Genomic DNA, 27,840 nt, shown 5'->3' with positions numbered 1-27,840 from the left:
GGTAAATATATGATAATGCAAGAAATGTGAACCTTAGTTGGTAGAAGACTTACATACTTTCTAGTTAATTTCATGTGATTGTGTTTAAGTATTGCTTACATGCATTTATTTTCTTTCCAGAGTTGCAAAACATTGGAGAAGGAGGTTCACCATCACTGGGTGTTATGGTGTACCAGCTCGTGCAGACAGTGTCGTACCAACAGAAGGAAGCTGCTGCACTGGAACTTCTGGTTCGGCAAAAAAATTCTTTGTCTAGTATGAGTGGTGCTGAACTTAAACAGGTAGGCTGTACTACCACTGCACTGGTTTGTGATTTTCTGGAAAAAAAAAAAACTGGATTGTTTTTATTGTTCTCCCCCGTAGTGTCTGTGTATTTACACTTTCCCTTTGATACCCCTGTTTTCATCATGCTAAGGGACTTCAGAAAATTTTGATATCAAGAAGTACTGTATTTATATTTGTGTATCTATCAGCTCAGCTTTTCTTATCCTTGTCTCAACAAAAGGCAAGTAGAAAGTCATCTACTGTCATAAACATGATTGAGTGACTGTTGCTATGAATAGAAATACATTTACTCCAGGTATAACAAATTGACTGAAAAAAGTTGTGTGTGTGTGTGTGTGTGTGTGTGTGTCCTGTCTTTTTCTACGCCCGAGAGAGGACTTAGTCCGGCAGCTGAATATATCTAGCATTCTTTCTCGTCGTGCCCGTCTCCAACTCAGTACCTTCTCTGTGTGGTGAGTAGGTACTTATTACTCGGTTTAGTACCGATGTCTTCATGCATGCACTTACAAGCTATTTTCCAAACTGTCACTTTACATACTATGTGAAATTCTTGCGAATGAGCATCTCTTAAAATGATTCAAAAATCTGAGACTATTGGGAAATTCATGGGTGCCATTCTGCCACTGTTGTATAATCTGTCTTATAATTTCATCCATTGGCAGTAAACATCTTTAATTCCTTGTGCAGCAGCAAGACTCTTAACATAACTCAAATATCAGCTTACTATCACTATCCTGTTATCAGTACAGGGATCAATCACAGAATCACCTAGTCCTGTTGTTATGTTATGTTGATAAAAAGTAACAGTAATGACAACACCTAGGAACATTTATTTGAATTATTTCATCTTTGTAACTCAAAATTATGACAGATGCATGAACAACTGACAAAAAATTAAAATCACAGTTACAATAATGCATGTTAAAACTATAGATACAGGGTGAGGCAGAGTAAAGAGTCAACAAAATTGTCAAAAACCATGAAAGTTGCACAGAAGTTTGTCTTTAGTAACTGATGACTATTTCATTTGTTTTTAAACCATCCACATAAGTTGTTTAACAATATCCATCATGAGTGAATGCCCACCCCCACCCCACCGGGGTCCACATCTCTTCTGTGAATATGTGCGTGGCGAGCACGGGACTCCAAGCTAGTGTGGCTCCCTTTCCTTTCCGGGCTGCATACCTTCCTTTCCTTTTCCCCATCCTTCCTACCCTCCCCCCCCCCCCAACCCACCCACACACACACACGCACACACACACACACGCACACACACACACACACACACACACACACACACACACACACACACACACACACACACACCTCTGCCTCTTCCCTTCCCCTTCTCCCCCTATGGGAGTATGTTTCGTGTCTACGTCCAGAGACAGATGCTTGTAATTGTAAGACAGTCTCTCTTCTTTGCTTTCTATGCTGGCAAGTCTCTGTCCTCCCTTTGTCCTTCTCTTTTCCTTGCCTCTTCTCTTTACTCTCTTCTCCGCTGCGGCATTTGAGACCTCTCTTCTTTCCTTTTCTTAGTTTCTCCCTTTCTCTTTCTTTCCTCCGTGTGCGTGTCTGAAGGCCGACCCACGCGTTCCCACGCATAGCTGGTTACGAGGTAACGCATAATTCCCCGTGCCGGGTAGACAGATAGGACACGTACGTACCCCCTGGTAACGGCCAGGCCCAGGGAGGGGTGATCACCCGAGCTGGTACCTTCTGAATGTGCCGATTGGTCCCTCTGTCCGTTCTTCGGAAGTGTGACCTGAGGTGTGAACAATCACCTAAGGTGGGGCCCCCACAAGGAAGGAGTGCGCCATGGGAGATGCCGGTAATCATGGGGGATAATTCCGCAATGGTTTCCTCATCATCTACTATGTCTGCTCACAGTCGTGAGTCTCAGCCACGGATAGTTCTTCCATCGTTGCCACAGTTCCTTGTTGTTTCTCGGTCAGACGAAGGTCAAGACTTCTCCACAGTCAACCCTTTCATTATTCAGAAAGGTGTCGACACAATCGCAGGTCCTGTAAAGTCTTGTTCCAGATTACAAAATGGCACCTTCTTGTTAGAAACAGTCAATGCCCTCCAGGCACAAAAATTGATGTGAACTTTACTGCTAAACACCTTCCCTGTACGGGTGGAAGTGCGCTGCACTTTCAATTCATCACGCAGGGTGGTTTATGCACACTTGCTCGACGAATTGTCCAACGAGGAAATTCAAAACTACCTGTCTGACCAGGGCGTAACGGTTGTACATCGAGTCATGAAAAGGGTTGACAAGGACTTGGTTCCAACCTGTACTATCTTCTTGACATTAAAGCGGGCTATGAGATGATTTCAGTTTGCCCTTACATCCCCAACCCTACGCGTTGCTATCGGTGTCAGCGGTTTAATCATACCAGCCAGTCATTTTCCAATCAGGCCAAATGTGTTATGTGTGGCAAGGATGCCCATGAGGGTGCTTGTCCACCTCCATCCCCTCGTTGCATCAACTGTATGGGTGACCATGCTGCTTCCTCTAGAGATTGCCCCATTTTTAAAGACGAACGGCTCATTCAGAGTGAAGGAAAAGGTGTCGACCTTTGCTGCTCGAAAGTTATTCGCCAGTCGACAAGCCCACTGTGCCTCACACAGGAAATACAGCACTGTCCTTGCCTCTCCTCGGCCTACTAAGGAGGCAGCCACGCAGACTTGTGATCTCATCTTTAGTGCCACGGTCGTCAGATCGGCCAGCACAGAGATCGCCTGTTCAATGTCGCCACTCTCACCTGCTCACTCTATGGCTCACCCTTCTTCGGGTTCTGCTAAATCTCGAGCCCCAAAATCAGACACCCGGACTTCCAAAAAAGAGCCTACTCGTGAAGACTTTCTACGTACCCCACCTTCACAACCATCGATTGCTCCTTCATCTCAGTGTCCTGTTTCCAAGAAGGCTAATAAGAAACCCAGTTCCTCTCCTTCTCCGCCACGCCGTGTCTCATCTACAGCACCACCTGGCGGTAACCGCCCTCGGCCGTCTTCTGTGTCGCCGAGGCGCACTGCTGGCGGCCGATCGACTGGCCGACCGCTGGTGGCAGGAGCTGCCCCCGAACAACTTTTAGATCAGGATCTTCTACCGTTGGCCGAATGCTGTTTCACGGAGTCGGCCACCGGCTCTCCGCAGTCGTTGAGTTGAGAGCAACCGTGGTAAGATTCTTCCCTTTTCTATCCACCCTATGTCAGTTATCCATTGGAATATCCGCAGCATTAGAGCCAATCGGGATGAATTATCAATCCTCTTACGATCCTACTCGCCGGTCATCTTACGTCTTCAGGAAACAAAGCTGCATCCCCACGATCGCTTTGTTTTCCCTCATTTTCAGTCAGTCCGGTTTGATCTCCCCTCTGCTGATGGCACTCCACACTCCAGCACGTGGGGGACTTATGATTCTCCTCCATGATACTGTCCATTATCACCCAATCCCCTTAAACAGTTCCTTCCAAGCTGTTGCTGTCCGTCTTTCCCTTTCTGGATACACCTTCTCTCTTTGTACTGTATACATTCCATCGTCCACACCGATGGCAAAAGCTGATCTCCTTCATCTCCGTGGTCAGCTCCCACCCACCCTATTTGCTGGATTGGGACTTCAGTGCCCACCACCCGCTTTGGGGATCTCCGCGTCCTTGTCCGCAAGGCTCCCTATTGATTGACGTCTTCCACCAAGCGGATCTTGTTTGCCTCAACACTGGGGAACCTACATTTTTGTCTGCCTCCATGACGAATTTCTCTCATTTGGACCTTTCAGTCGATACTGTTCAGCTAGCTCGGCACTTTGAATGGTTCACTCTTGCTGATACACACTCGAGTGACCATTTTGCATGTGTCCTTCGATTGCAGCTACAACTGCCATCTATGCGCCCGAGACACTGGAAGGTTGCCCAAGCCAATTGGACACTTTTTTCATCTCTAGTGACATTCGATGACTTCACTTTCCTAGCGTCGACGATCAGGTCACTCATGTTACAGAAGTTATTCTTACAGCCGTGGAATGTTCGATACCTTGCACCTCCGATTTGTCCGGCACCCCCCAGTTCCTTGGTGGAACGAGGCGTGCCGTGGCACAATTCGTGAGCGGCGACGTGCTCTTAGTGTTTTCCACCACCATCCTACTTTGGCCAACTGTATCTGCTATAAGAAGTTATGTGCACGATGCCATCATGTCATCCTTGTTAGCAAGAAGGCAAGCTGGGACTTCTTTACTAGCTCTTTTGACACCTTCAGTCCTCCTCAGAAGTTTGGAGTCGAATTCGACGGTTATCTGGCATGCCTAGTTTCTCCCCGATCTCTGGGCTCACTGTCGCGCATGATACCTTAGTGGACCCCGTCGCAGTTTCTAACTCATTGGGTCAACACTTTGCTGAGATTTCGAGCTCTTCAGATTACCCGCCAGTCTTTCTCCCGAAGAAATGTTCAGTGGAATTGCGACCTCTTGCTTTCTCCTCTCAAAATATTGAAAGCTATAATACTCCATCAATAAACACTTCCGGGCTAAGTTGCCGTGGTCGATCTGTAAAACTTCTTCTCCCTAACGTTTCGTTCTCAACTACGGAGAACATCTTCGGAGGTGAGTCGTTGACTCCGTCGAAGTCGCGCTTAGGCTTAAATTTTGTAAACGTGTTTGTTTCTTGTTTCACGGTAATTTAACTAGTTTCTCGGTAACAAATAAGTAAACTACCGCAAATAGCGTATAACTTCATTGTTTTAATACAGATTTCAGAAAAACAGCGTAACTTTATATCAGAAACTTGCCTATATACATTTGTTTATAGGCCTAATTCTCGTAACGTTTTTGGAGAATCAAAGTTAAAGTATCTCGTTTAATTGTCCTTTTTTTCATTCCATCGAGTGAAATATATAATAAATAGCGTATACCTTCATTGTTTTAATACAGATCTCAGAAAAACAGCGGAATTTTAAATCGGAAACTTGCTTATATACATTTGTGAATAGGCTTAATTCTTGTAACGTCTTTTTTGATTTTCGGTAATTTAATTGATTTATTCTAGCTAAAGTATTATTTTTGCCATGAGTGAGAAGTGCCTGACTTGCCGTAGAATTGTTAGTTCCGGGGTTTGGTGTGATGGATGTAGTAGTTTTTTTCACTGGGGGGACTGCAGTGGCGTGGGTGTTGGGAAAGTGGATCAGGCTCATCAGTGGTTATGTAGGATTTGCAGCAGAGATAGGAAGATAGTGGAACAGGAGGGGAAAATTGCTGCCCTTCAGGCTGAGCTAGATCAGGCTAGGGAAGATCTGGACAGGTTAAGGAGGGAGAAGGGCAAAGAGAGGTGGGAAGTGGCAACAGGTAGCAGAAGGAACAGGCCTAGAACTAAGTCTGACAGTTTTGTGGTGAATGTCAAAAATAAGTTTGACCTGTTGCTTCAGTTAGAAACTGATGAGCCTCAAGCAGAGGTAGGTGTAGACAGGACACAACAAACTTTCAATAGGAAATTGAAAAAGAATGTAGGAAAGTTATCGAAAAGGAAGAAAGTTTTGTTGTTAGGCAGTTCTCATGCCAGAGGTGTAGGCCAACTTCTGCAGGAGGAATTAGGACCAGAATACCAGGTCACAAATTTTTTCAAACCAAGTGCTAGTCTGGATCAGGTGACAGAGGATTTAGGTTCACTCTGTAAAGGATTTACCAGGGAAGACACCGTGGTTATTGTGGGAGGGCCAGGGAACAGCATTGACAGAGATCCTGGGTACAGTATAGAGTGTGACCTGGTAAAGATTGCGTCGGCATCGAGACACACCAATGTTGAATTTGTATCTGTCCTGAGACGTCATGACCGGCCTCATTTGGACTCTTCTGTTGGGAGAGTTAATTTGGAGTTGGAACGGCTGCTTGGGTCGGGTGCGGGGGCTCATATTGGTGTGGTTCCTGTTTGATTATCTCAGTAGGTGGGACTATACCAGGCACGGCCTACATCTCAACAGGAAAGGGAAGGGGAAACTGGCTGGGGTAGTAGCAGGAAATTTAAGGGGGGGAGGCACTGCCATGAATGGTAAAATACCAGTGGTTACAGGTGTTGGAGCAGCACCTTTTTTAGGATAGGTAAGACAGAAAGATGTCAAGTTCTACGAGAGGTCAGGATTGAAACAAATCTTCAGTTTAGGAAAGAAATTAAACAGCACAATTCTAGCACATTGGATCACCAATCACAGCTATCAATTATAAATTTTCACCAATCACCAGAAATTTTATTTCCACCAAGTTGTAGCTCAGTCCTAGGTAATTGCATTGATGAATTAAAGTCACCCAACCCAGTTGACATAATCTGCCTCTCTGAACACCGTGTGACCACTGGTATAGGAACTAGGCCTAAGCACAATGAGAAACTCAGACAGGAGAGTACTGCAAATGTTAGAATAAGGAAAGGTTCTCATAAAGGTATAATTAAAAATAATGTAAGTATATTTCATCAAAATATTGGGAGTTTAAAGAATAAAGTAGATGAGCTTCTGGTTTGTTTAGAAGATTTAGAAGCTGAGAATGAAATAGATATACTGTGCCTGTCTGAGCATCACATTGTTACTGATATGGATAAGGTAAATGTAAGTGGATATAAGCTCTCTGCACATGTAATGAGAGAAAATATGGAGAAAGGAGGAGTTGCCATATATGTCAAAAGTTATCATTGTGCAAAAAGTATAGAAACAAAAAAGTTTTGTGTAGAGAAACATATAGAAGCATGTGCCTGTGAGCTTAAATTAAATAAAGGCACATTTATAATTGTAACTGTATATAGGTCCCCATCAGGAAATTTTCATCTATTTCTGAAAAATTTGGACTCCTTGTTGTGCTATCTGTCAGACAGGGGGAAGCAAATTATTATTTGTGGGGACTTCAATGTAGATTCTCTGAAAGAGGGTAATAGGAAAAATGACCTTGAAGTATTACTCGGTTCTTTCAATTTGACACCCGTTATTGATTTTCCTACTCGGGTGGTAAAGGATAGCAGCTCACTGATAGATAACTTCTTTATAGACCAAGATAAGTTTAACCAGATAAATGCTCAGCCTGTTGAGAATGGTCTTTCTGATCATGGTGCACAGCTAGTTACAATATATGACATAGCTCCATTCAGCAATACTAAACAGTCCTCCAAAGTGGTACGTTCAGTCAACGATTTAACAATTGCAAATTTCAGGGAAAGCCTACAGCAGTTAGACTGGGATGAGGTGTACCGTGAACCTGATGCCAATTTAAAATATAATTTATTTCATGACATTTTTGTAAATGCATTTGAAAACTGCTTCCCCAAGAAAATAGTTAAATATACTCGTAAGAAACCTTGTAAGAAACCATGGCTTACTAAGGGTATAAAAATATCTTGTAACCGCAAAAGGGAAATGTATCTGACAGCAAGAAAGAGTAGTGACCCAGAAACTATCAAAAATTATAAAAACTACTGTGTTATATTAAGAAAAGTTATTAAAAAATCCAGGAGTATGGGTATCATGTCTGAAATCAGCAACTCTGATAATAAAATTAAAACAATTTGGAATATTATTAAAAGAGAAACAGGTCAACCAAGAGCAGAGGAAGACAGTATTACCATCAAATTGAATGAAAACTTTACGAACAAAAAGTCAGAAGTTGAAAATATTTTTAATAATCATTTTCTAAATGTTGTGGATATAGTAGGATCCAGGTGTTCATTAGAAGATGCTAGGCTGTTAATGGAAGAGGCCATACCTATGCAATTTGATACAGTTGAAATCTCACCCACTTCTCCCTTTGAAATTAGGAAAATAATAAACTTGCTTAAAAGCAAAAACTCACATGGAATTGATGGCATTTCCAGCAAAATACTAAAAGCTTGTTCTCAACAGATAAGTAAGATTCTCAGCCACCTGTGTAATAGCTCTCTGGAACAGGGCATTTTCCCTGATAGACTGAAATATGCTATTGTTATACCTTTGCATAAAAAGGGGGATAGATCTGATGTCAACAATTACCGTCCAATCTCCCTTCTAACAGCTTTATCCAAAATTTTTGAGAAAGTAATGTATTCAAGAGTAGCTTCACATATCTGTAAAAATGAAGTACTAACAAAATGTCAGTTTGGTTTTCAGAAAGGTTTTTCAACAGAAAATGCCATATATGCTTTCACCAGTAAAATTTTGAATGATCTGAATAACCGAACACCACCCATTGGGATTTTTTGTGATCTCTCAAAGGCTTTTGATTGTGTAAATCATGAAATTCTGCTAGACAAGCTCAAGTATTGTGGCATGAGTGGGACAGTGCACAAATGGTTTAATTCGTACCTAACTGGAAGAGTGCAGAAAGTTGAAATAAGTAGTTCTCGTAACATGCAAAGATCAGCACATTCCTCAAACTGGGGAACTATCAAGAATGGGGTTCCACAAGGGTCAGTCTTGGGTCCTTTGTTGTTCTTATTATATATTAATGACTTGCCATTCTATATTCATGAAGAGGCAAAGTTAGTTCTCTTTGCTGATGATACAAGTATAGTAATCACACCTGACAAACAAGAATTAACTGATGAAATTGTCAATACTGTCTTTCAGAAAATTACTAAGTGGTTCCTTGTAAACGGACTCTCACTGAATTTTGATAAGACACAGTACATACAGTTCCGTACAGTGAATGGTATGACGCCATTAATAAATATAGACCTTAATCAGAAGCATATAGCTAAGGTAGAATATTCCAAATTTTTAGGTGTGTCCATTGATGAGAGATTAAATTGGAAGAAACACATTGATGATCTGCTGAAACGTTTGAGTTCAGCTACTTATGCAATAAGGGTCATTGCAAATTTTGGTGATAAACATCTTAGTAAATTAGCTTACTACGCCTATTTTCACTCATTGCTTTCATATGGCATCATATTTTGGGGTAATTCATCACTGAGGAATAAAGTATTTATTGCACAAAAGCGTGTAATCAGAATAATAGCTGGAGTCCACCCAAGATCATCCTGCAGACATTTATTTAAGGATCTAGGGATATTCACAGTAGCTTCTCAGTATATATACTCTCTTATGAAATTTGTTATTAACAACCAAACCCAATTCAAAAGTAATAGCAGTGTGCATAACTACAATACTAGGAGAAAGGATGATCTTCACTATTCAAGATTAAATCTAACTTTGGCACAGAAAGGGGTGAATTATACTGGCACTAAAGTCTTTGGTCACTTACCAAATAGTATCAAAAGTCTGACAGATAACCAACAAGTATTTAAGAAGAAATTAAAAGAATTTCTGAATGACAACTCCTTCTACTCCATAGAGGAATTTTTAGATATAAATTAAGAAAAAAAAAGAAAAAAATATTAAAAAAATAAAAATAAAAAATAAAGAAATACAAAAAACACAAAAAAATAAAGTTGTTATATTAACTTAAGTATGTTGTTAAATTAACCTAATTATGTCATGTATTGGAAAATTCAACTCGTTCCACATCATTACGAAATATCGTATTCATGATCCATGGAACTTGTATTAATCTAATCTAATCTAATCTGAGAACGAAACGTTAGGGAGAAGAAGTTTTACAGATCGACCACGGCAACTTAGCCCGGAAGTGTTTATTGATGAAGACGCCGGCCGTGAAACTCTACATGGAATGAGCTATAATACTGTTTTCTCTATGCGGGAACTCCAACATCCACTCCCTTCTTCTCGCTCTTCTGCCCCAGGACAGGATGGTATGCACATCCAAATGTTGCTGCATTTATCAACCCATAGTCTGCGTTACCACCTTTGCTTTTATAATCGAATTTGGACCGACAGTACTTTTCCCAGAAGATGGCGGGAAGCTATCGTCATTCCTGTTCCGAAACCTGGGAAGGACAAACATCTCCCCTTTAGCTATCGCCCCATTTCTCTCACGAGTAGTGTATGTAAGGTTTTGGAACGTATGGTGAACTGCTGTTTAGTCTGGTGGCTGTAGTCCCAAAGCCTTTTAACACGTGCCCTATGCGGTTTCCGAAAGCATCGTTCTGCAGTTGACCATCTTGTTGCTCTCTCCACTTATATCATGAACAGTTTTCTCAGGGAACGCCAAATGGTAGCAATATTTTTTGATCTGGAGAGAGCATACGATACCTGTTGGAGGACAGGCATCCTCCGCACACTGTTCTCTTGGGGCTTTCGAGGTCAGCTGCCCCTTTTTATTCTTGAATTTATGGCAGAGCGCACATTTAAAGTGTGAGTGAACACTACTCTCTCCAGTACTTTCTCCCAAGAAAACGGGGTGGCCCAGGGCTCCGTGCTAAGTGTTGTACTGTTTGCCATCGCCATAAATCCAATTATAGATTGTCTCCTTCCCCATGTCTCAGGCTCCCTCTTTGTGGACGATTTTGCGATCTATTACAGCTCTCAATGGACCAGCCTTCTTGAACGACGTCTTCAAGGATGTCTCGATTGCCTCCACTGTTGGAGCATCAAAACCGGCTTCCAATTTCTCCCAGTAAGACTGTTTGTGTCAGTTTTTGGCGTCGTACAGAGTTTCTTCCACCTTCCCTACATCTAGGCCCTGTTGACCTTCCGTTCGCATCTGCGTTCCGTCAACACCCTCCGTGTTCTGAATGGTACCTCCAGGGGAGCGGACTGAGTGGTCCTTCTCTGCCTCTATCACACCTTAGTGCGTTCGAAATTGGACTATGGAAGCATAGTTTACTACTCTGCTTCACCGTCTATTCTTCGGCGTCTCGACTCTGTCCACCGCCGTGGATTGCGTTTAGCATCTGGAGCTTTTTACACCAGCCCTGTGGAAAGCCTTTATGCTGAGACTGCTGACCCTCTTCTATCCAATCGGCGAGCTGTCCTACTGAGCAGTTATGCTAGCCATCTGTCTTCCTTGCCTGCTAATCCGGTCCAGGACCCTTTTTTTGTGACACCTTCTTGGATTTAGGGTATGCAGGCCGCCCTTCCTCTCTACTACCATTGGGAGTCCGCTTCTGTCAACTGCTACATTCTCTTTCCTTCCACTTTCCTAAACCTTTCTTGACAACTGGGGTTACAGCACCGCCTTGGCTCCGCCCCCGAACTTGCCTACTCCGTGACCTTTGTCAGCTTCCCAAGGATGGTACCCCTTCTGTCGTTTATCGTCGGGCATTTGCTGCCCTAGGCACACAAATGAAGGATACCACATTTATTTACACTGTAGGCTGAAAAACATAATTTGGTCTTGGGAGTGCCTATATTGTTGGCGACACCCCTAATAGATTTCGGCTTCCCGTCCAGTGTTCGGTTTTTACTGCAGAGCTTTACGCTGTTCTCCAGGCTGTCCAATACATCCGTCGCCATCAGCGGAGACAGTATATTATATGCTCAAATTCGCCCAACTCTCTCCTTAGTCTCCAAGCTCTTTACCCTATCCCCCCTCTGGTCCACCAGATTCAGGGCTACCTCCACTTGCTCCACTTGGGGGGGGGGGGGCGTCTCTGTGGCATTCCTCTGGATCCCAGGACACGTTGGTATCCGTAGAAACGAGGTGGCCGATATAGCGGAAAAGGCTGCAGTCTCTCTTCCTCAGCCCGCTGTTTGCATGGTTCCCTACGCCAACCTACAGAGTGTTTTATGTCGTCATGTTGCTCTTTTATGGCACACGCATTGGTCCCAATAATAAATTGCGGGACATGAAAGCTCTTCCCTGTGCTTGGACCTCTTCCTCCCGAACTCGTCGTGAGGTAATATTAACTAGACTCCAGATAGGGCAGTGTCTTTTTGGCCATAGACATCTTTTCAGTGGCGCTTTGTCCCCACTGCTCTCAACTGTGGACGGCGAAACACCGTCTACTTGAGTGCCCCTATTTTACTGCGCTACGCGCCCGTCTACAGCTGTCGCCTGATATATCTTCCATTTTAGCAGATGACACACGCTCAGCCGATCGTGTCCTCGAGTTTATTAGTGTCAGTGAGATGACGTCTGTCATTTGAAGCTCTTTTTGGGGAAAACAACCCCCCCTTCTATAGTGGTTTTCTAAGCTTTCCTTCTGTTTTTTAGTTTCCCCACTTTTTGAGTTTTGCTCCCATTGCTGCTGATTTCCAATAACCGTAGCAGTTTTGCACCCTGAAACCATTACACACACACACACACACACACACACACACACACACACACACAAACAAACAAACAAAATGAATGCTGGCAATGTTTTATTTACAAAATGACCATACTGTGCTGCATGCAGTGAAATAATGTGGCCAGCGTTCACAAGTAATGGATGTTGGCGTATGACTTTTGTCGATTTTTTTTTTTTTTTTTTTTTAAATGGACAAACTTCTGTGCAACTCTGACTGTTTTTAGAATTTTGTTGAATCTTGTCAAGTTGCTGTATTGCTGCCAACCAGCATGCTGGAAGTAAGGTTGTAAAGAGTGATTTTGAAAATTGAGGGAATGATGCTCAGCTGATGGAAGGTGATGGGGATGCAGTCAGCCATGTTTCTGACAAGTTAGCATTCAGTAGCAGTGCAGAAGTGGACATCTCAGCATTGCCTGTATACTGTCTAAACGCTTTACAAAAATTGTAGTTCATACGTGCAAACATGTCGTGTTTTCTGCACCCTTTTTCAAAGTAATCGGAATCTGTTGGTGCTGTCTGCCTATGCTGTTTAAAAAGTTGGTTAAGAACTTTGAAGAGACTTCATCAATAATACTAAAGAAACGGGGAAACAAAAGACAGTAAGTTTTCTCGAAAGCATCGCAATCAAAATAAGTTAGTATCACTCATCTCATTAGCATGGCACTACACTTGAGATTTCTAACAGAATCAGTAGACAGATTGTACACAACAATGCACATTATTGTCCTTACAAAAATGAAATTGTTCAGGCTGTTAGAAAAACATATTATGTGAGTCAAAGATGGTTCTGTGGAGAAATATTGAATTTAGTTACTGAAGATGAAGGTATTGTTTACAATTTATGGATGAATGGCAAGACTCTCATCCATTTGTTTGATTAAATCAACAAGTAGAACTTGAAGGTTTGGAGTGACACGAATCCTAGACAACAGCATCAGCAAACGTTATTTGAGGTATGCTATGTCTTAATCAGATATGGGGCCCTACTTTTTTGAAGGTGATCTAGGCAAAGCTGTGAAAGTGAGTTCACCAGTTCACAGACATGTTGGAAGACTATTTTATTCCATGATTTCCTGAGCACAAAGTTAACAAGGAGACATTTTTTCAACAAAATGGAGCAACCTCCTACACACAAAGAGTATGCATAAATATTGTCAGTGCTTTATTGCCAAGTCACATGATCTCCTGAAACAGAGATATCACATGCTCACCAGACTTAACAAGTGTGACTTTTTCTTGTGGGGTTACTTGAAGAGTAAAATGTATTGGAACACCCACCTCACTCAGTTGCACTGAAAGAACACATCGGGCAGGAGATGATTCAAATCCCAGAGGCAGTGCTGCAAAATGTAGTGAATAAGTTCAAAGCTCCTCTCTCTCTCTCTCTCTCTCTCTCTCTCTCTCTCTCTCTCTCTCTCTAATGTGTGCAGGTTGGCACTGTGTACGTCAGTATGGCTGGTGCAAAACAGGAAATTACACTTAGTGTGAACAGAAGAATCGTAACCATAGTAACGTAGTCTTACCAACACAATGACAGTTTTTATAGATATTAATGACAGAAGAATGAATTTTTGCTGTGAAGACTGTCTACCAGAATTGTCAGTTCTGCACTGAGGGAATGGAGAGAACATTATGAGTCGAACCCACCAGTATATAAGGCTGCTCTACAATTTAATTCATGAATTTGAAACTGAAGGTTCTGGTTTGGATGCACCTTACTGTGAGCAACATAGGAAGGACGAACTGACAATAATGAAATCAATATCAGTGAGGCTGTTATGATTAGTCCAAAGAGGATCACAAGACAATTAATGAAAGAGTTCCCAGAAATAACACGTCGATCGTTCTAAAGGATATTGCATCAGCAGAACTGCAAAAGGTACATTCTACAAACAAGTTGCTGGGAGATGATCCGGGGCTAAAATTTTGTAAAATTATGCTCAATCAGTACTGAGTTGACCAGAATTTCTTTCGTAACATTTTGTAGTTGGATGAGACCACACTCAAGTTATCACAACATGTAAACTGATGTAACTGTACTTACTTGTACACAGAAAACCGTCTTCTTGTTTTGGAGCAGCCACTATTTAACCTGGTATAAATGTGTGGGATGCAATGTGGTATAATTGGGAGCCTGTACTTTATTGACAGATATCTCTCTGGAGACTGTTCTTGACTGTACTTAGAGTGTGTTACACCAGGTATCATCATGCATATGGACAACTGTTACCAATTCTACTCCCAGCATGATGGAGCATGTAGACAGTATACATTAGCTCATAGGACATACCTCAATAACGTTTTGAAAGGAAGGATGCTTGGGCACTCAGTTGAATTCCCATCATAATCCTCTGATATCACCCCAAAGCATTTCTTCCTTTCAGGTATGGCTAAAGGTGAAGTCTTTGGGAAGAAACCACGAACTCTTTAAGAGACCACTGGTTACATTGATTATGCTGTCCACGCTCTGGACAACATTCAGCTGTGTGTGCATATGTGTCAGAGTGTTCTAGGTAGACTTGAACAGTGGCAGATAGTTTGCATAAAAAGCAGTGATGTGTACTGTAATTTGTTCGTGGGCCTGTATCATGTTCAGATTATCAAAAATTAACATAAGTTTAATAAGTGTGAACCGACTTTTTTTGGTGCCTTATGTACATTCTTTGTAATGGTGTCTGACTGTACGTGCTTGGTCATCTCAGGAACTACTATAGCGATTTTGACACAGTTTTAACCAATAAAAAGACTTGAGTCACAAGGAAGTGTGTGTGTGTGTGTGTGTGTGTGTGTGTGTGTGTGTGTAATTTAGTACCACTAAGTAATGGTGAGTACTGAGCTCATAACATGGATGCTGTACATCATCACTTCACTCTTTTCATTGTTATCCCTTCTTTGTACATTGTCACATGCCTTAAACTTGCCTAAATGTCTATTTTTATTAAAGCCCCAGCAGCCAGAGTCTGCAGTAGTGTGTGTGACACTTGCATTTGTGTGAGTGTGTGTGTGTGTGTGTTTTTTCTATATCCGACGAAGGCCTCATTAGCTGAAAGCTCATTTTCTGAGAGTATTTTTGTTGTGCCTATCTGCTACCCAGCATCTCTGCCATATGGTGACGAGCAACTATCCTTTTCGTAATATTCTTACATTCCATCCTGGATTTTCCATTGTCGCATTTTCATGCATGAAGCATCATCTTTTCCTATCGCACTATCTACTTCACAATAACAAAATTGTTTTCTTTACAATCATCTACATTTAATTTATAGAAAATTTTACTCATGTTTACATTGCAGCCTTTTTATGGCGTCTTAATAATATCTGATACAAATGAATTATTCCATAACACTAAGAGTGATATGATATATGGTGAAAAAACAAGCCATGTCTTATCCAGGGATTGGATAATAGAAAATGTGGGAACACTTTTTTCCTTTATGTGTGCGATGTTCATCTTTTAACCTATCTTCGAGGCACTACCCAATCTATTCAACTGTTGTTCCAAGTCATCTGCTACATCTGATAGAATTACAAAGTTTTCATAGCTTCTCCTTGACCTTTAATTGCATACATTTAATTTCTTAAAGGTCACTCTGCGTCATTTGTAATTGTTAGGTTGTGATAGTTTTATGACACTCAGACAATTTTATTGACTGACACACATCGTTAGTGGCCCCTCTACTGCAATCGTAACTACTGTTTTTATGTTAGCTGCATTGTTTGTTTGTTTGTTTGTATCCACATAGTTCTCGCCAAAACTTCTTTTTTTTCAAATGTATGTGTGTACCAGGGCTGCATTAATTAGTGTTACACTAATTGTTTGTTACCAAGATACCAGTCAGCTACCTGACAGGTAATTCTCGTTTGCTTCAGTTTCTTCCAGAAGGTGCGAGTCACGTGAAGGCACTTCCCACACGCCGATCCATCGCAGCTCAAGAGCTGGAGAAACGAATTAGACGCAAAAAATGGGAGATGAAACTAATCGCTTTTCTGTTGGACAACAGTCTCTACCTTGTGTGGTGCCACCTGGATTACTATATGTTGCGTGCTATACCTCGGTCACGTTTTGGAGATTCTACATCTGGTAATGCTATGAACAACAGCATACACTCCAAAGCTAATTTAATTAAATTAGAAAATGTTTTATCACATTGACATTTGCAGGTGTGCTGTCAAGTCTTAGTGAAATGTCGTGGCAAATTTCTGCCGATGATGTAAGCAACCTGAAACAGAGTTTGGTCTCGGTATTCAATGACAGCTTCAGCAAACAGCTGATTGAAACAAAGAAGGTATGTAACACCTCAGCAGCTTCAATTAATTCTGTAGAAACCATTCCTAAGAGTTTTGAAGGTTCTGTCTGGGTACATTTTGTATGCATGGGGAAATTACCAATTACCTTTTCTGACAGTACAAGTGCTTGTCATTAGTTGTAACAAAAAATATATTGACAGAGAAACTAGCAGTAAGAACTTTCTTACTTGATCTCTTTCAGAAATGATGATGATGATGATGATGATGATGATGATGGTAATAATATGTTTCATTGCAGAAAGTAATATAAAACATACACAATTTTAGACACTGTGTGAGAGCAGACAGATCAATAAATAATTTTACAGAGCTTAATCTTGACTGGAAAATATTGCTGTCCGAGGTTAAGGTTTAAGGATCTGCCGTTCCTTTCCGTGTATGCTGTGGCTGCCTTTGACGTGTGCTTGTCGGTCTTTCCCATAGTGTGTACTTGTGCTACCTGCTAAACGCTCAAGTTGTGTTGACACAGTGCCATTCGTATACTGGTGTGTTGCGCGGATGCCTGCTTCTGTCCAATTCACCCTGTAGATCTTTGAAGTTCTGGTTGTTCAGTTAGAGTACTTTTGGATGTATGCTGTTGCAATGCCATCTTGGTATTTTTTACTTTATCTTGCTCTCTCTTCTTTATGCTTGGCATTTGGAAGTTGTTTTTTTATATTACATCCCTCTACATGGGTGGAGCACATTTCAGTTTTATTAAGAAATTTACAGTTTATTATGCTTGGCCAGGGGAAGGTATTGTAGAGATAGTGATAGTGACAGTGACAATGAGAATTGTCAGTATTTAAAATAGTTATAACACTAGCCTGTTATGTGTCACCCTTCCCCACCGAACCTTTAGTCCTGTCACGGGAAAAGCCACGTATAACACTATCTTGCCACGTATAATGCACAAGCATAGCATGAAACAAGCTCTGAGAGGATTTTGAATTTTGACCGCACGTGTATCTAATGGACGAGGGTATCGACTGTAATTTTTAATGTAGTGAAATTAACAGAAAAACTAAATGGACTTTAACCTTGGGAATTAATGGAAGTGGTAAAATTCATATGTGAGTAAAAAAATGAATGGTCACCAGCCCAATTAGGTACATTAATTTGGAAATATATTTTTAAGAAAATTGAACATTGGTTATTAAAGTTACGTTCGTTGGCGTTTCCCTTTGAATAACGCACAGGATATAAACTGACACAGGGCACTCTGAGCTGTGTGTGTAGCAGCAGTTATCAATCAATCGCGCGTGCGCGCACACACGCACACACACACGCACACACACACGCACACACACACGCACACACACACACACACACACACACACACACACACACACACACACACACACCAAGCAAATTTGCACCAGGCTCATACTAATATCAGCTACACTCAAGACCATTACTTAAACCAATACTGAAATGTTACTGCATGGACTGCAGAACTAAATTTGGACATGATGGCTTCTATCTTAAATGACATTGGGGGGGGGGGGGGGAGGCGCCACATAAAGATATATAATATCATAAATAAACTGTTTATACTCCTCTGCATATGTCAATTTTCCTTAGTAGCAGTAATAGTCCAATTATCTTCCTAATATGTGGAGAATATGGTGGGGACCCATAAACTAGTATAGTGTCACCAGTCATACTTTATGACTATCCCAGCAAAAAAAGACTAATTCAAACAAAGCTAATCCTTCACTTCACTTGGAGTAGTTCATAATTTACTTTGCAAGACAAAAAATTCAACACTGAGCTAAATTAATTTCAAAAAAGAAGCCATTCATGATAGAAATCAAAACTCCGCTATTTTTAAAATGAGCTTAACTTATTTAGCTTGTTTTGCCACCTGTGAAGCGGGTGTGTTAGACAGTAACATTTACAGAATCTGACACTGTATTCCTGCAAAACTAAACTTTGCAATAAACTAAGAGTACATTAGCAAAATCCTATTTAATTTCACTTTTGTGGTTTTAACTTTAACTTTTGCTACACCTTTTACATTTGACAAAAAATAAATAAATAAATAAGTAAATTCACTTCGGAACACTTGAATACAAGAATTGTTCATTTAAAACAGGATACTCTGTTTTAGTAGCACATAGGTGAGGACCCTGCATAGGTTTGTGTTCAGGATAGAAAATATTGTTCCGGACACAGATTTATAACATTTGGGTTATTATTAAAACCACACACACACAAATTAACTGGTCCATGCCCATATACATAGCTGGATGTATGAAGTTAGTAAAGCAGTGGCAAAGTTTTGGTGGCAAGCGACATGGCGGCTAACTGTACTCACGGCTCTTGTTGTTCGAGTGCTCTATAAGATCTCTTCTTGGCGTCACATTTTCAACATATTAGAGCAATTACTTTTTGCCGAGAATAACAAATATTAGCCTGATCCACATACAAGGCAAAATTCCTTTGCAAAACAGCTTCCAATTGCCTTTCTTGGCACCGTCGAAGTGTACTGTGCTGTGGGTAGCCACATACTGCGTACCGTTCACACCACCAAGTTCGACCGCCAAAACCACCTTTTACATCGTACCGTGCCACTTCCGTCGCAGAGAGACTTCACTACATCTTTTATATATAACAAATACAAGTGCCCTAAGCATGAACCAGCTTTCAATAAACATTGTCTTTTGTATAAACATACATATATTACAAAAATTTATTATTTTAACAAATTATTTTGCTTTTTCCATGTATACATTACGAAACTCTAATTTCCTGTCACAAATCTATGACTTTAAATTACAAAGAATACGCACTCCATAGTTGCAGATACACAGTTACATAATATAAACCTACTTCTAATCGATATATGTGTTACACATTACTGGATGGTATAGCACGTAACTCTATTTGTCATACAACAGATCTGGTTGATAGTTCATCAGAATCTGAAAGATATGGTGATGCTTTTGGGAAAGGACCATGCTTTAGTAGCACATTATATTGTCACATTGAAAGCACGATCGAGTTCTTATCTGAAGGGAATGTTGTCGATGAAGTACAACACTAACTGAAAGCACATTTATTCCTGACACCAATGTACATCCAGAACAGAAACGATTATCTGTGTGGAGAGTTCAATTATTTTTGCAAAGATTGCGTTACCAGATATACAAATGTAAGATATATCGAGAACCTACCAGAACTATCAAATACGAAATAACAAGCAATTGTTGCAGGTTAGGTTTGAAATGCCAACCTGCAGCATGCCAGACAGCGGTGCTAACTGTTACACCACCCACACTAGCAAACTGGATCTAGATTTTGTCAAGAGTCCTGTGTATGGCAGTGCTGGCGGATCCTCATCCTCACACTCCGCTCACACTGTTAAATCTCCTTCTCTATGATGAACACCAGATTGGCCCGTCCTGTTGAAGTTTTGTGATCACCGAGTGGGTTTTCAGTTTCCTTGGACTTCCCATTGTCAATCTGCAAAGCAAGACTTCATACAGTAAAGGATGGTAATCCTCAATTTTGTATTTGAAGTCTGACAAGCGATGAAGGATACAATACCACCCAGTGTGGTGCTGTAATAACTTTTCTAATATTGATTGGTGACTCCATGGAGTGCTGTGTGCACGGCGACCATATATGTTAAATTAAAAGGAAGGTTCGGCGTTGTCCGTAATATTGATGTTTTATTGATAGCAGAATCGACTTTCGATCACATATTGATCATCTTCAGTGCTGGAAGCTGTGGTGTACAAATTAAACTCAGACACTGGTATCAAGTTATCAATAACCAAAACTGAGAAGTGATCACAACAAGCGAACAATTGAGTTATTGTGATCACTTCTCAGTTTTGGTTATTGATAACTTGATACCAGTGTCCGAGTTTAATTTGTACACCACAGCTTCCAGCACTGAAGACGATCAATATGTGATCGAAAGTCGATTCTGCTATCAATAAAACATCAATATTACGGCCAACTCTGAACCTTCCTTTTAATTTTAACTTTTCTAATAGTCCCATTTTCCAAACAGGAAGGTCTCATGGGCTGTATCTCATTGGCCTATGTTTGGCCACCAGGGCACACACGGTCCATATGTGAGCCAGTTGCCTTGCTTCTTTGTTTCTGGTGACAAGCTGTCTCACATAGTGCACCTGAGTATTGTGCAGTTGAAACTGGGAGAGTATATCTATTGTCAGTTCGAATATCCATTGTCATTTCAGTCTCGTGAGCTGAAAGAATGGAGTGAAGCCCGTAGTGTCTCGCTTTGCTGCATCGTATGCAAATGTCGTGACATGTGGTATTGTATCCCAATATCTTTGTTAGATGTGAACATACATTGACAGCATATCTGTCAGCATTTTATTAAAGTGTCCTGTGAAACAGTTTGTGAGGATGGTAAGCAGTTGTCATTCAGTGGGTGATGTCGCATTGTGAATTGTTCAATGTACAATGTACACCTCGCAGCTTACTCTACAGACAGATGCCATAGAGTGACTCTGCTGGCTCATCCCTACTTGTGAAAAAGATACTCTCTCTCTGCCTCTTGCTGCTGCACATCATTCATCAACCTACTTTCTATGCACACAACCCTGGTAATATCAGACGATGTGTATGTGTATGTGTATGTGTGTGTGTGTGTGTGTGTGTGTGTAACAGGAAGGGATGAGAGTCAGTGTCAAAGGCGGTAATCATCATCAGTATCAGTGTCATCACAACGTTACCACTTTTGTTAAGAGGGATGTAGATTGACTTTTGAGGTAAGAGTAAAGGCAAGATTTCTTAAATTTGGAATTTTGTTCATATATATCTGTGTTGAAGGTGTATCTTGAGTGGAGTGATGGCTCATTTGAGATAACTGATCAATGTTTAAGTTATTAGGTCTACAACTTTGCTTCCACTGTTTTGCAATAGACAGCAGTAATGGCAAGTGGTGTTCAGGTGGTTGGTCATAGGTGTAATACAATAAGCTTAGGCATCTGTAAACATAATGCCATAAAAATATTAGTGTTTGCGTCATAAGGTTATTCTTGATTGTGTAGCGGGGAGTTTTAATTTTCTGCTTTAACATGAAGAAATCTGCGACTGTGACTCTTAAAATGCTGGGCAAGACAAATGGTCAGGGAACTATTAGTGGAAAAATGGCAGGGAATGTTTTCAATGCCTTAAGAACAGTGATTTTGATATTGAAGACCGACATGGCGGTGGAAGACAGAACGTTTTCGTAGCTACTGAAATAGGCAAAGACAGTCACAGGACATCATTATCGAAAGCAGTTGATGCGTTTGAGCCCGGCACTGAAACGCAAATGGCCACAATACAGTGATAGACACGTAAAGGCAATTTTGCAGCAGGTCAGTGCTCGATCCCATGCCACAAAACCCGTCAAGATATAAATGGAAACATTGAAATGAGAAGTCCTATCCCTCCCGCTGTATTCTCCATATGTTGCTCTCTCTGACTACCACCTTTTTCGATCAGAGGCATACAGTCTGGCTGACCAACACTTACGATCATATGAACAAGTGAAAAATTAAATTTATTCATGGACACCCCCCCCCCCCCCTCCAAAAGACACCCAGTTCTTCTGCCACGGGATTCGTATGCTATCTGAAAGATGGGAGAATGTAGTGGCCAGCGATAGGTGATACTATGAATCATAATTTTGTTGTAAGTTTTTCACAATAAAGCCCCGAACTTCGAGAAAAAACGGTGGAAGGAAAGTTGTAGACCTAGTAAAACAATAAAGTATGGCTGTTTATAGTATGTTTTCTATCTTAAACATTTATAATTTGGAAATTATTTTTTTTCTCCTTAGGATCATTCTGCCATAGAGAGGGGATTTGTAGAAGCAATGCTTAGAAGAATTAAGAGACTGATACAGTTTGCACCAGTTAAGTAATGTTGCGGGATAAGAAAGATTTGTATCATTTCACAGAGTGCTTGTTAGTAATGTAACTTTCTTGTGATTAGTAATGTACATTGTTTTGTAATTTTTTAAATAAAAATGTTGATGATTTATACACTATTTTCAAACCAGCTTTTAAATTACTTCTGTGTCTTGACTTCATCAGTGGAAAAAGGAAAACCCCACAATTACCCCTGTAATCTTTTGCATGTTAGCATCATGGAAACTTTTATCCAAAAATAATAGTTTTTGGTATTGTGAATGGGAAAGGAATTTTTGCCTGGGACAGGGAAATGTTATCAGTAATGTAACTTATTCTGAACATTAATTTAAGTAGGTGGGCCGATTCCATTGTAATAACGTACTGCAAGTGGTTTTCGTGGCTAAGAAAAATATAATATGAAATAAAACTCTTCACCAAGAGTATCTGTGACCACTTAGTAGTTTGTCAACTTGACAGCTATTTTATTTGATCTTGCATTCATAATTTTTTTCTACATTATATATACGTGGGCATTTTGAAAAGTAAAGATACAATGGCTCGCAGTCCTTAAATAGAACATTAATTTAGAAAACATCAGTTACATCTTATTAACTGGATTATTTGTTGTTTTTCGACATAATCACCCCCGTTATCCAAACATTTGTTAAGTCGGTGCACAAGCTTTTGTATCCCACAGTCACAGAAGGTTGCCGCCTGTTGTTGGAACCACATTTCAACTTCATCTTTGATCTCTTCATCGTCGTGGAATGATTTTCCACCAAGATGTGACTTTAGGTAACTGAAGACATGGAAGTCGGTGGACGCAAGGTCCGGGCTGTATGGCGGATGGTCAAATACATCCCGTTTGAATTGTTTGAGTAGTGCTTTGGTTACGAGCGCTGTGTGAGGCCGAGCGTTGTCATGAAGCAAGCGGACTCCACTTGTCAGCATTCCCCTGCGTTTGTTTTGAATTGCCCTTCGAAGACATTTCAAAGTCTGGCAATATGCAGCAGCATTAATTGTCATTCCAGGAGGCATAAATTCCAACAGAAGAATGCCTTGTCTCTTTCAAAAAACAGAACCCATGATTTTCTTCGCTGAAATCGACGTTTGGCATTTCTTGGCTTTTGGTGAATTCGAATGGCGCCGTTGCATTGATTGTTGCTTGGATTCAGGTGTATGGTGATAAACCCACGTCTCGTCACCTGTCACAATGTGATCGAGGAACTCATCACCTGCTTCAGCATAGCCTGTGAGGAAGTCGAGTGCAAAGCCCATCCTTTTCTTTTTGTGTTCTTCCATTAACAGTTTTGGAACCCAGTGTGCACACAATTTCCTGTACCCTAATTTGACAGTCACAACGTCATAAAGAGTTGTCATTGACACGTCCGGTATGATCTGATGCAATTCTTTCAATGTGAGACGTCTATTCGCACGAATTGCTTCCTCCGTTCTCCGAAGAAGGGCATCAGAGATCACAGATGGCCGACCTGTTCTTTTTTTGTCATGAACACCGGTCCTACCTTCAGAGAAATGACGACACCATTTCGTTACATTTTGTCGATTCATAATGTTCCCATAAACAAAAACAATTTCTTCGTGAATATCTGCTGGTTGCTGACCTTTTGCATGAAGAAAACGTATGACAGAGCGCACTTCGCATTTGGCGGGATTCTGAATCGGCGCAGCCATTTTAAACGCGACCTACTCCAACCAGAAGCAACGTTCAACTACCGAACGACCGCGAGGAGAAAGCCAATGGTTCAAGGTTAACACCAGTGTTGCCAACTTGCTCGCCAAAACTCTTCTGTTCCTCTGGCATACGGTGTATCTTTACTTTCCGAAATACCCTCGTATTTAAAATTTCAGCATTATGAAAAAGTAAACAATTTCATTTTAGAACCTTAGTATTAATCACACACAAATACAGCGTCTTCTATGACATCCTTTCATCCCCCCCCCCCTCTCTGTCTCTCTCTCTCTCTCTCTCTCTCTCTCTCTCTCCCCCCCTGCCCCCCCTCCCTCCCTCTCCATGCAACTCCTGTTGCAATCGAACAGTTGTTAACTTTCAATTTGTACCAAGGATTTTCCTCTAATAAAACTTGAGGGCATGTCTCAAAACAGGGCCACACACAAAAATAATTTCAAATTATTGCATGTGCCCAGTATGAAACCTACTACTATATCACCGAAACTGTTAAGTGACTATGAGACTGTCAAAATGTTTGTTTTCTCTAACAAGGTAAGAAAATATCTCACTTGAGAATCTGTTCAAATTTCGACGGAAAATGAACAGGGCTGCACTTTCTTCATATACGAATCGTAGTATACTGTGCCATCCTGTAATACTATCTGCCAACTTCAAGTGGTAACAGGAAAATCTTGACTGCTAGCAGTGCTTTAATGGTGTTGTGAAATAAGAGTACATAAATTGGCAATTACACAATTAGTGGCAATTACGCAATTAGTGAAGTGTTAAAGAAGATTAAACGGGATAAGAAGTTTATTTTCCTTCTCGCACCTGTAGAATGGATTTTAGGCTTAATTTCACGCACGTGTATCATAAGTAAACAGTGACTTAAACTTATATGTAATCACCAGTTTTTTTTATTCAGTACTCTTTCAATTTATTTATATATGCCTGAATAGTTTCTACGGTCCTTGGTTTACGTTTTAGTCAGTACTTAAATCAGTTTATACGATTTCTGTTTTTACCAAGAGTGAGAAGTGTGTGACATGCCGTAGGATCATTAGTCCCAGGGTGTGGTGTGATGGGTGCTGTAGTTTCTTTCATTGGGGCGAATGTAGTGGCGTGGGAAATGGCGACATATACGAGGTTCACCAGTGGTATTGTAGGATCTGCAGTAGAGACAGGAAAATACTGGAACAGGAAGGGAAAATTGCAGCTCTTCAAGCTGACCTAGACGAGGCAAGGGAGGATCTGGACAGGTTAAAGAGGGAGAAGGGTGAACAGAGGTGGGAAGTGGCAACAGGTAATAGGGGGAACAGGCAAAGGAGAGCATCAGACAGCTTTGTCATAAATCTTGAAAATACACTCCTGGAAATGGAAAAAAGAACACATTGACACCGGTGTGTCAGACCCACCATACTTGCTCCGGACACTGCGAGAGGGCTGTACAAGCAATGATCACACGCACGGCACAGCGGACACACCAGGAACCGCGGTGTTGGCCGTCGAATGGCGCTAGCTGCGCAGCATTTGTGCACCGCCGCCGTCAGTGTCAGCCAGTTTGCCGTGGCATACAGAGCTCCATCGCAGTCTTTAACACTGGTAGCATGCCGCGACAGCGTGAACGTGAACCGTATGTGCAGTTGACGGACTTTGAGCGAGGGCGTATAGTGGGCATGCGGGAGGCCGGGTGGACGTGCCGCCGAATTGCTCAACACGTGGGGCGTGACGTCTCCACAGTACATCGATGTTGTCGCCAGTGGTCGGCGGAAGGTGCACGTGCCCGTCGACCTGGGACCGGACCGCAGCGACGCACGGATGCACGCCAAGACCGTAGGATCCTACGCAGTGCCGTAGGGGACCGCACCGCCACTTCCCAGCAAATTAGGGACACTGCTGCTCCTGGGGTATCGGCGAGGACCATTCGCAACCGTCTCCATGAAGCTGGGCTACGGTCCCGCACACCGTTAGGCCGTCTTCCGCTCACGCCCCAACATCGTGCAGCCCGCCTCCAGTGGTGTCGCGACAGGCGTGAATGGAGGGACGAATGGAGACGTGTCGTCTTCAGCGATGAGAGTCGCTTCTGCCTTGGTGCCAATGATGGTCGTATGCGTGTTTGGTGCCGTGCAGGTGAGCGCCACAATCAGGACTGCATACGACCGAGGTACACAGGGCCAACACCCGGCATCATGGTGTGGGGAGCGATCTCCTACACTGGCCGTACACCACTGGTGATCGTCGAGGGGACACTGAATAGTGCACGGTACATCCAAACCGTCATCGAACCCATCGTTCTACCATTCCTAGACCGGCAAGGGAACTTGCTGTTCCAACAGGACAATGCACGTCCGCATGTATCCCGTGGCACCCAACGTGCTCTAGAAAGTGTAAGTCAACTCCCCTGGCCAGCAAGATCTCCGGATCTGTCCCCCATTGAGCATGTTTGGGACTGGATGAAGCGTCGTCTCACGCGGTCTGCACGTCCAGCACGAACGCTGGTCCAACTGAGGCGCCAGGTGGAAATGGCATGGCAAGCCGTTCCACAGGACTACATCCAGCATCTCTACGATCGTCTCCATGGGAGAATAGCAGCCTGCATTGCTGCAAAAGGTGGATATACACTGTACTAGTGCCGACATTGTGCATGCTCTGTTGCCTGTGTCTATGTGCCTGTGGTTCTGTCAGTGTGATCATGTGATGTATCTGACCCCAGGAATGTGTCAATAAAGTTTCCCCTTCCTGGGACAATGAATTTACGGTGTTCTTATTTCAATTTCCAGGAGTGTAGATTTGACCTGTTGCCTCAGTCAGAATCGGATGAGCTTCATGTATCTGAAACTGTAGGAAGGGCACAACAAGCTTTCAAGGACTTGAAAAAGGTAGGGAAATTTTTAAGAGAAAGGAAGTTCTGTTGTTACGTAGTTCCCATGGTAGAGGTGTTGGCCAACTACTGCAGGAAAATCTAGGTCCAGAGTTCCAGGTCACAAACTTTTTCAAGCCTAGTGCAGATCTGGGTCAGGTAACAGAGGATGTAGGTTCTTTATGCAAGGATTTCACAAAGGAGGATGCCATGGTTATAGTGAGTGGTCCAGGAAATAGCATTGACAGAGACTCTGAGACTCTGAATATTCCATAGAGAGTGACCTGGTGAAGATAGCGTCAGCAATGAAGCATACGAGTGTGGGATTGGTGTCTGTGTTGAGACGCCACGATTGGCCTTATTTGATCTCTTCCATCGGGAGGGTGAACTTGAAGTTGGAGTGGCTGCTTAGGACACATATAGGGTCCCATATTGGTTTGATTCCTGTGGATGCTATTGATAGGTGCGACTACACTAGGTATGGCCTCCACCTCAATAGGAAAGGGAAGGGAAAACTGTCTGGGTTGATTGCAGAAAACGTAAGGGGGGACACTGTCACAAGTGGTAAAATACCAGTGGTCACAGGTGTCAGAGGGATGCCTTGTTTAGGGTAAGGAAGGGGGAAAGGAAATGAGTTTTAAGAGAAATTGGCAGACACTCAGTTTGAGAAAACAGATGAACAGGAGTCAGATTTTAGCATACAGCCTCCATTTAAACAATGTTTAACAGCAAGT

At 41.9% G+C, this 27,840-nt stretch overlaps 1 protein-coding gene across 1 annotated transcript in view; it reads left to right on the top strand.

Annotated features, from left to right (window-relative positions):
• The window catches only part of LOC126259578 (nuclear pore complex protein Nup205), a 325,077-nt gene extending 302,376 nt beyond the window's left edge, over nt 1–22,701 (top strand). The window contains exons 31-34 of the mRNA XM_049956486.1: nt 121–281; nt 16,258–16,468; nt 16,549–16,673; nt 22,484–22,701. Coding sequence (XP_049812443.1) covers nt 121–281; nt 16,258–16,468; nt 16,549–16,673; nt 22,484–22,567 — 581 coding nt within the window. The 3' untranslated portion in view covers nt 22,568–22,701. The remainder of the gene's footprint in view (nt 1–120; nt 282–16,257; nt 16,469–16,548; nt 16,674–22,483) is intronic.
• Nucleotides 22,702–27,840: the final 5,139 nt, after the last annotated feature.

This window comes from Schistocerca nitens, chromosome 5 (assembly GCF_023898315.1).
Source record: "Schistocerca nitens isolate TAMUIC-IGC-003100 chromosome 5, iqSchNite1.1, whole genome shotgun sequence".
NCBI lineage: Eukaryota > Metazoa > Arthropoda > Insecta > Orthoptera > Acrididae > Schistocerca > Schistocerca nitens.
This window is presented reverse-complemented; position numbering and strand designations above follow the sequence as displayed.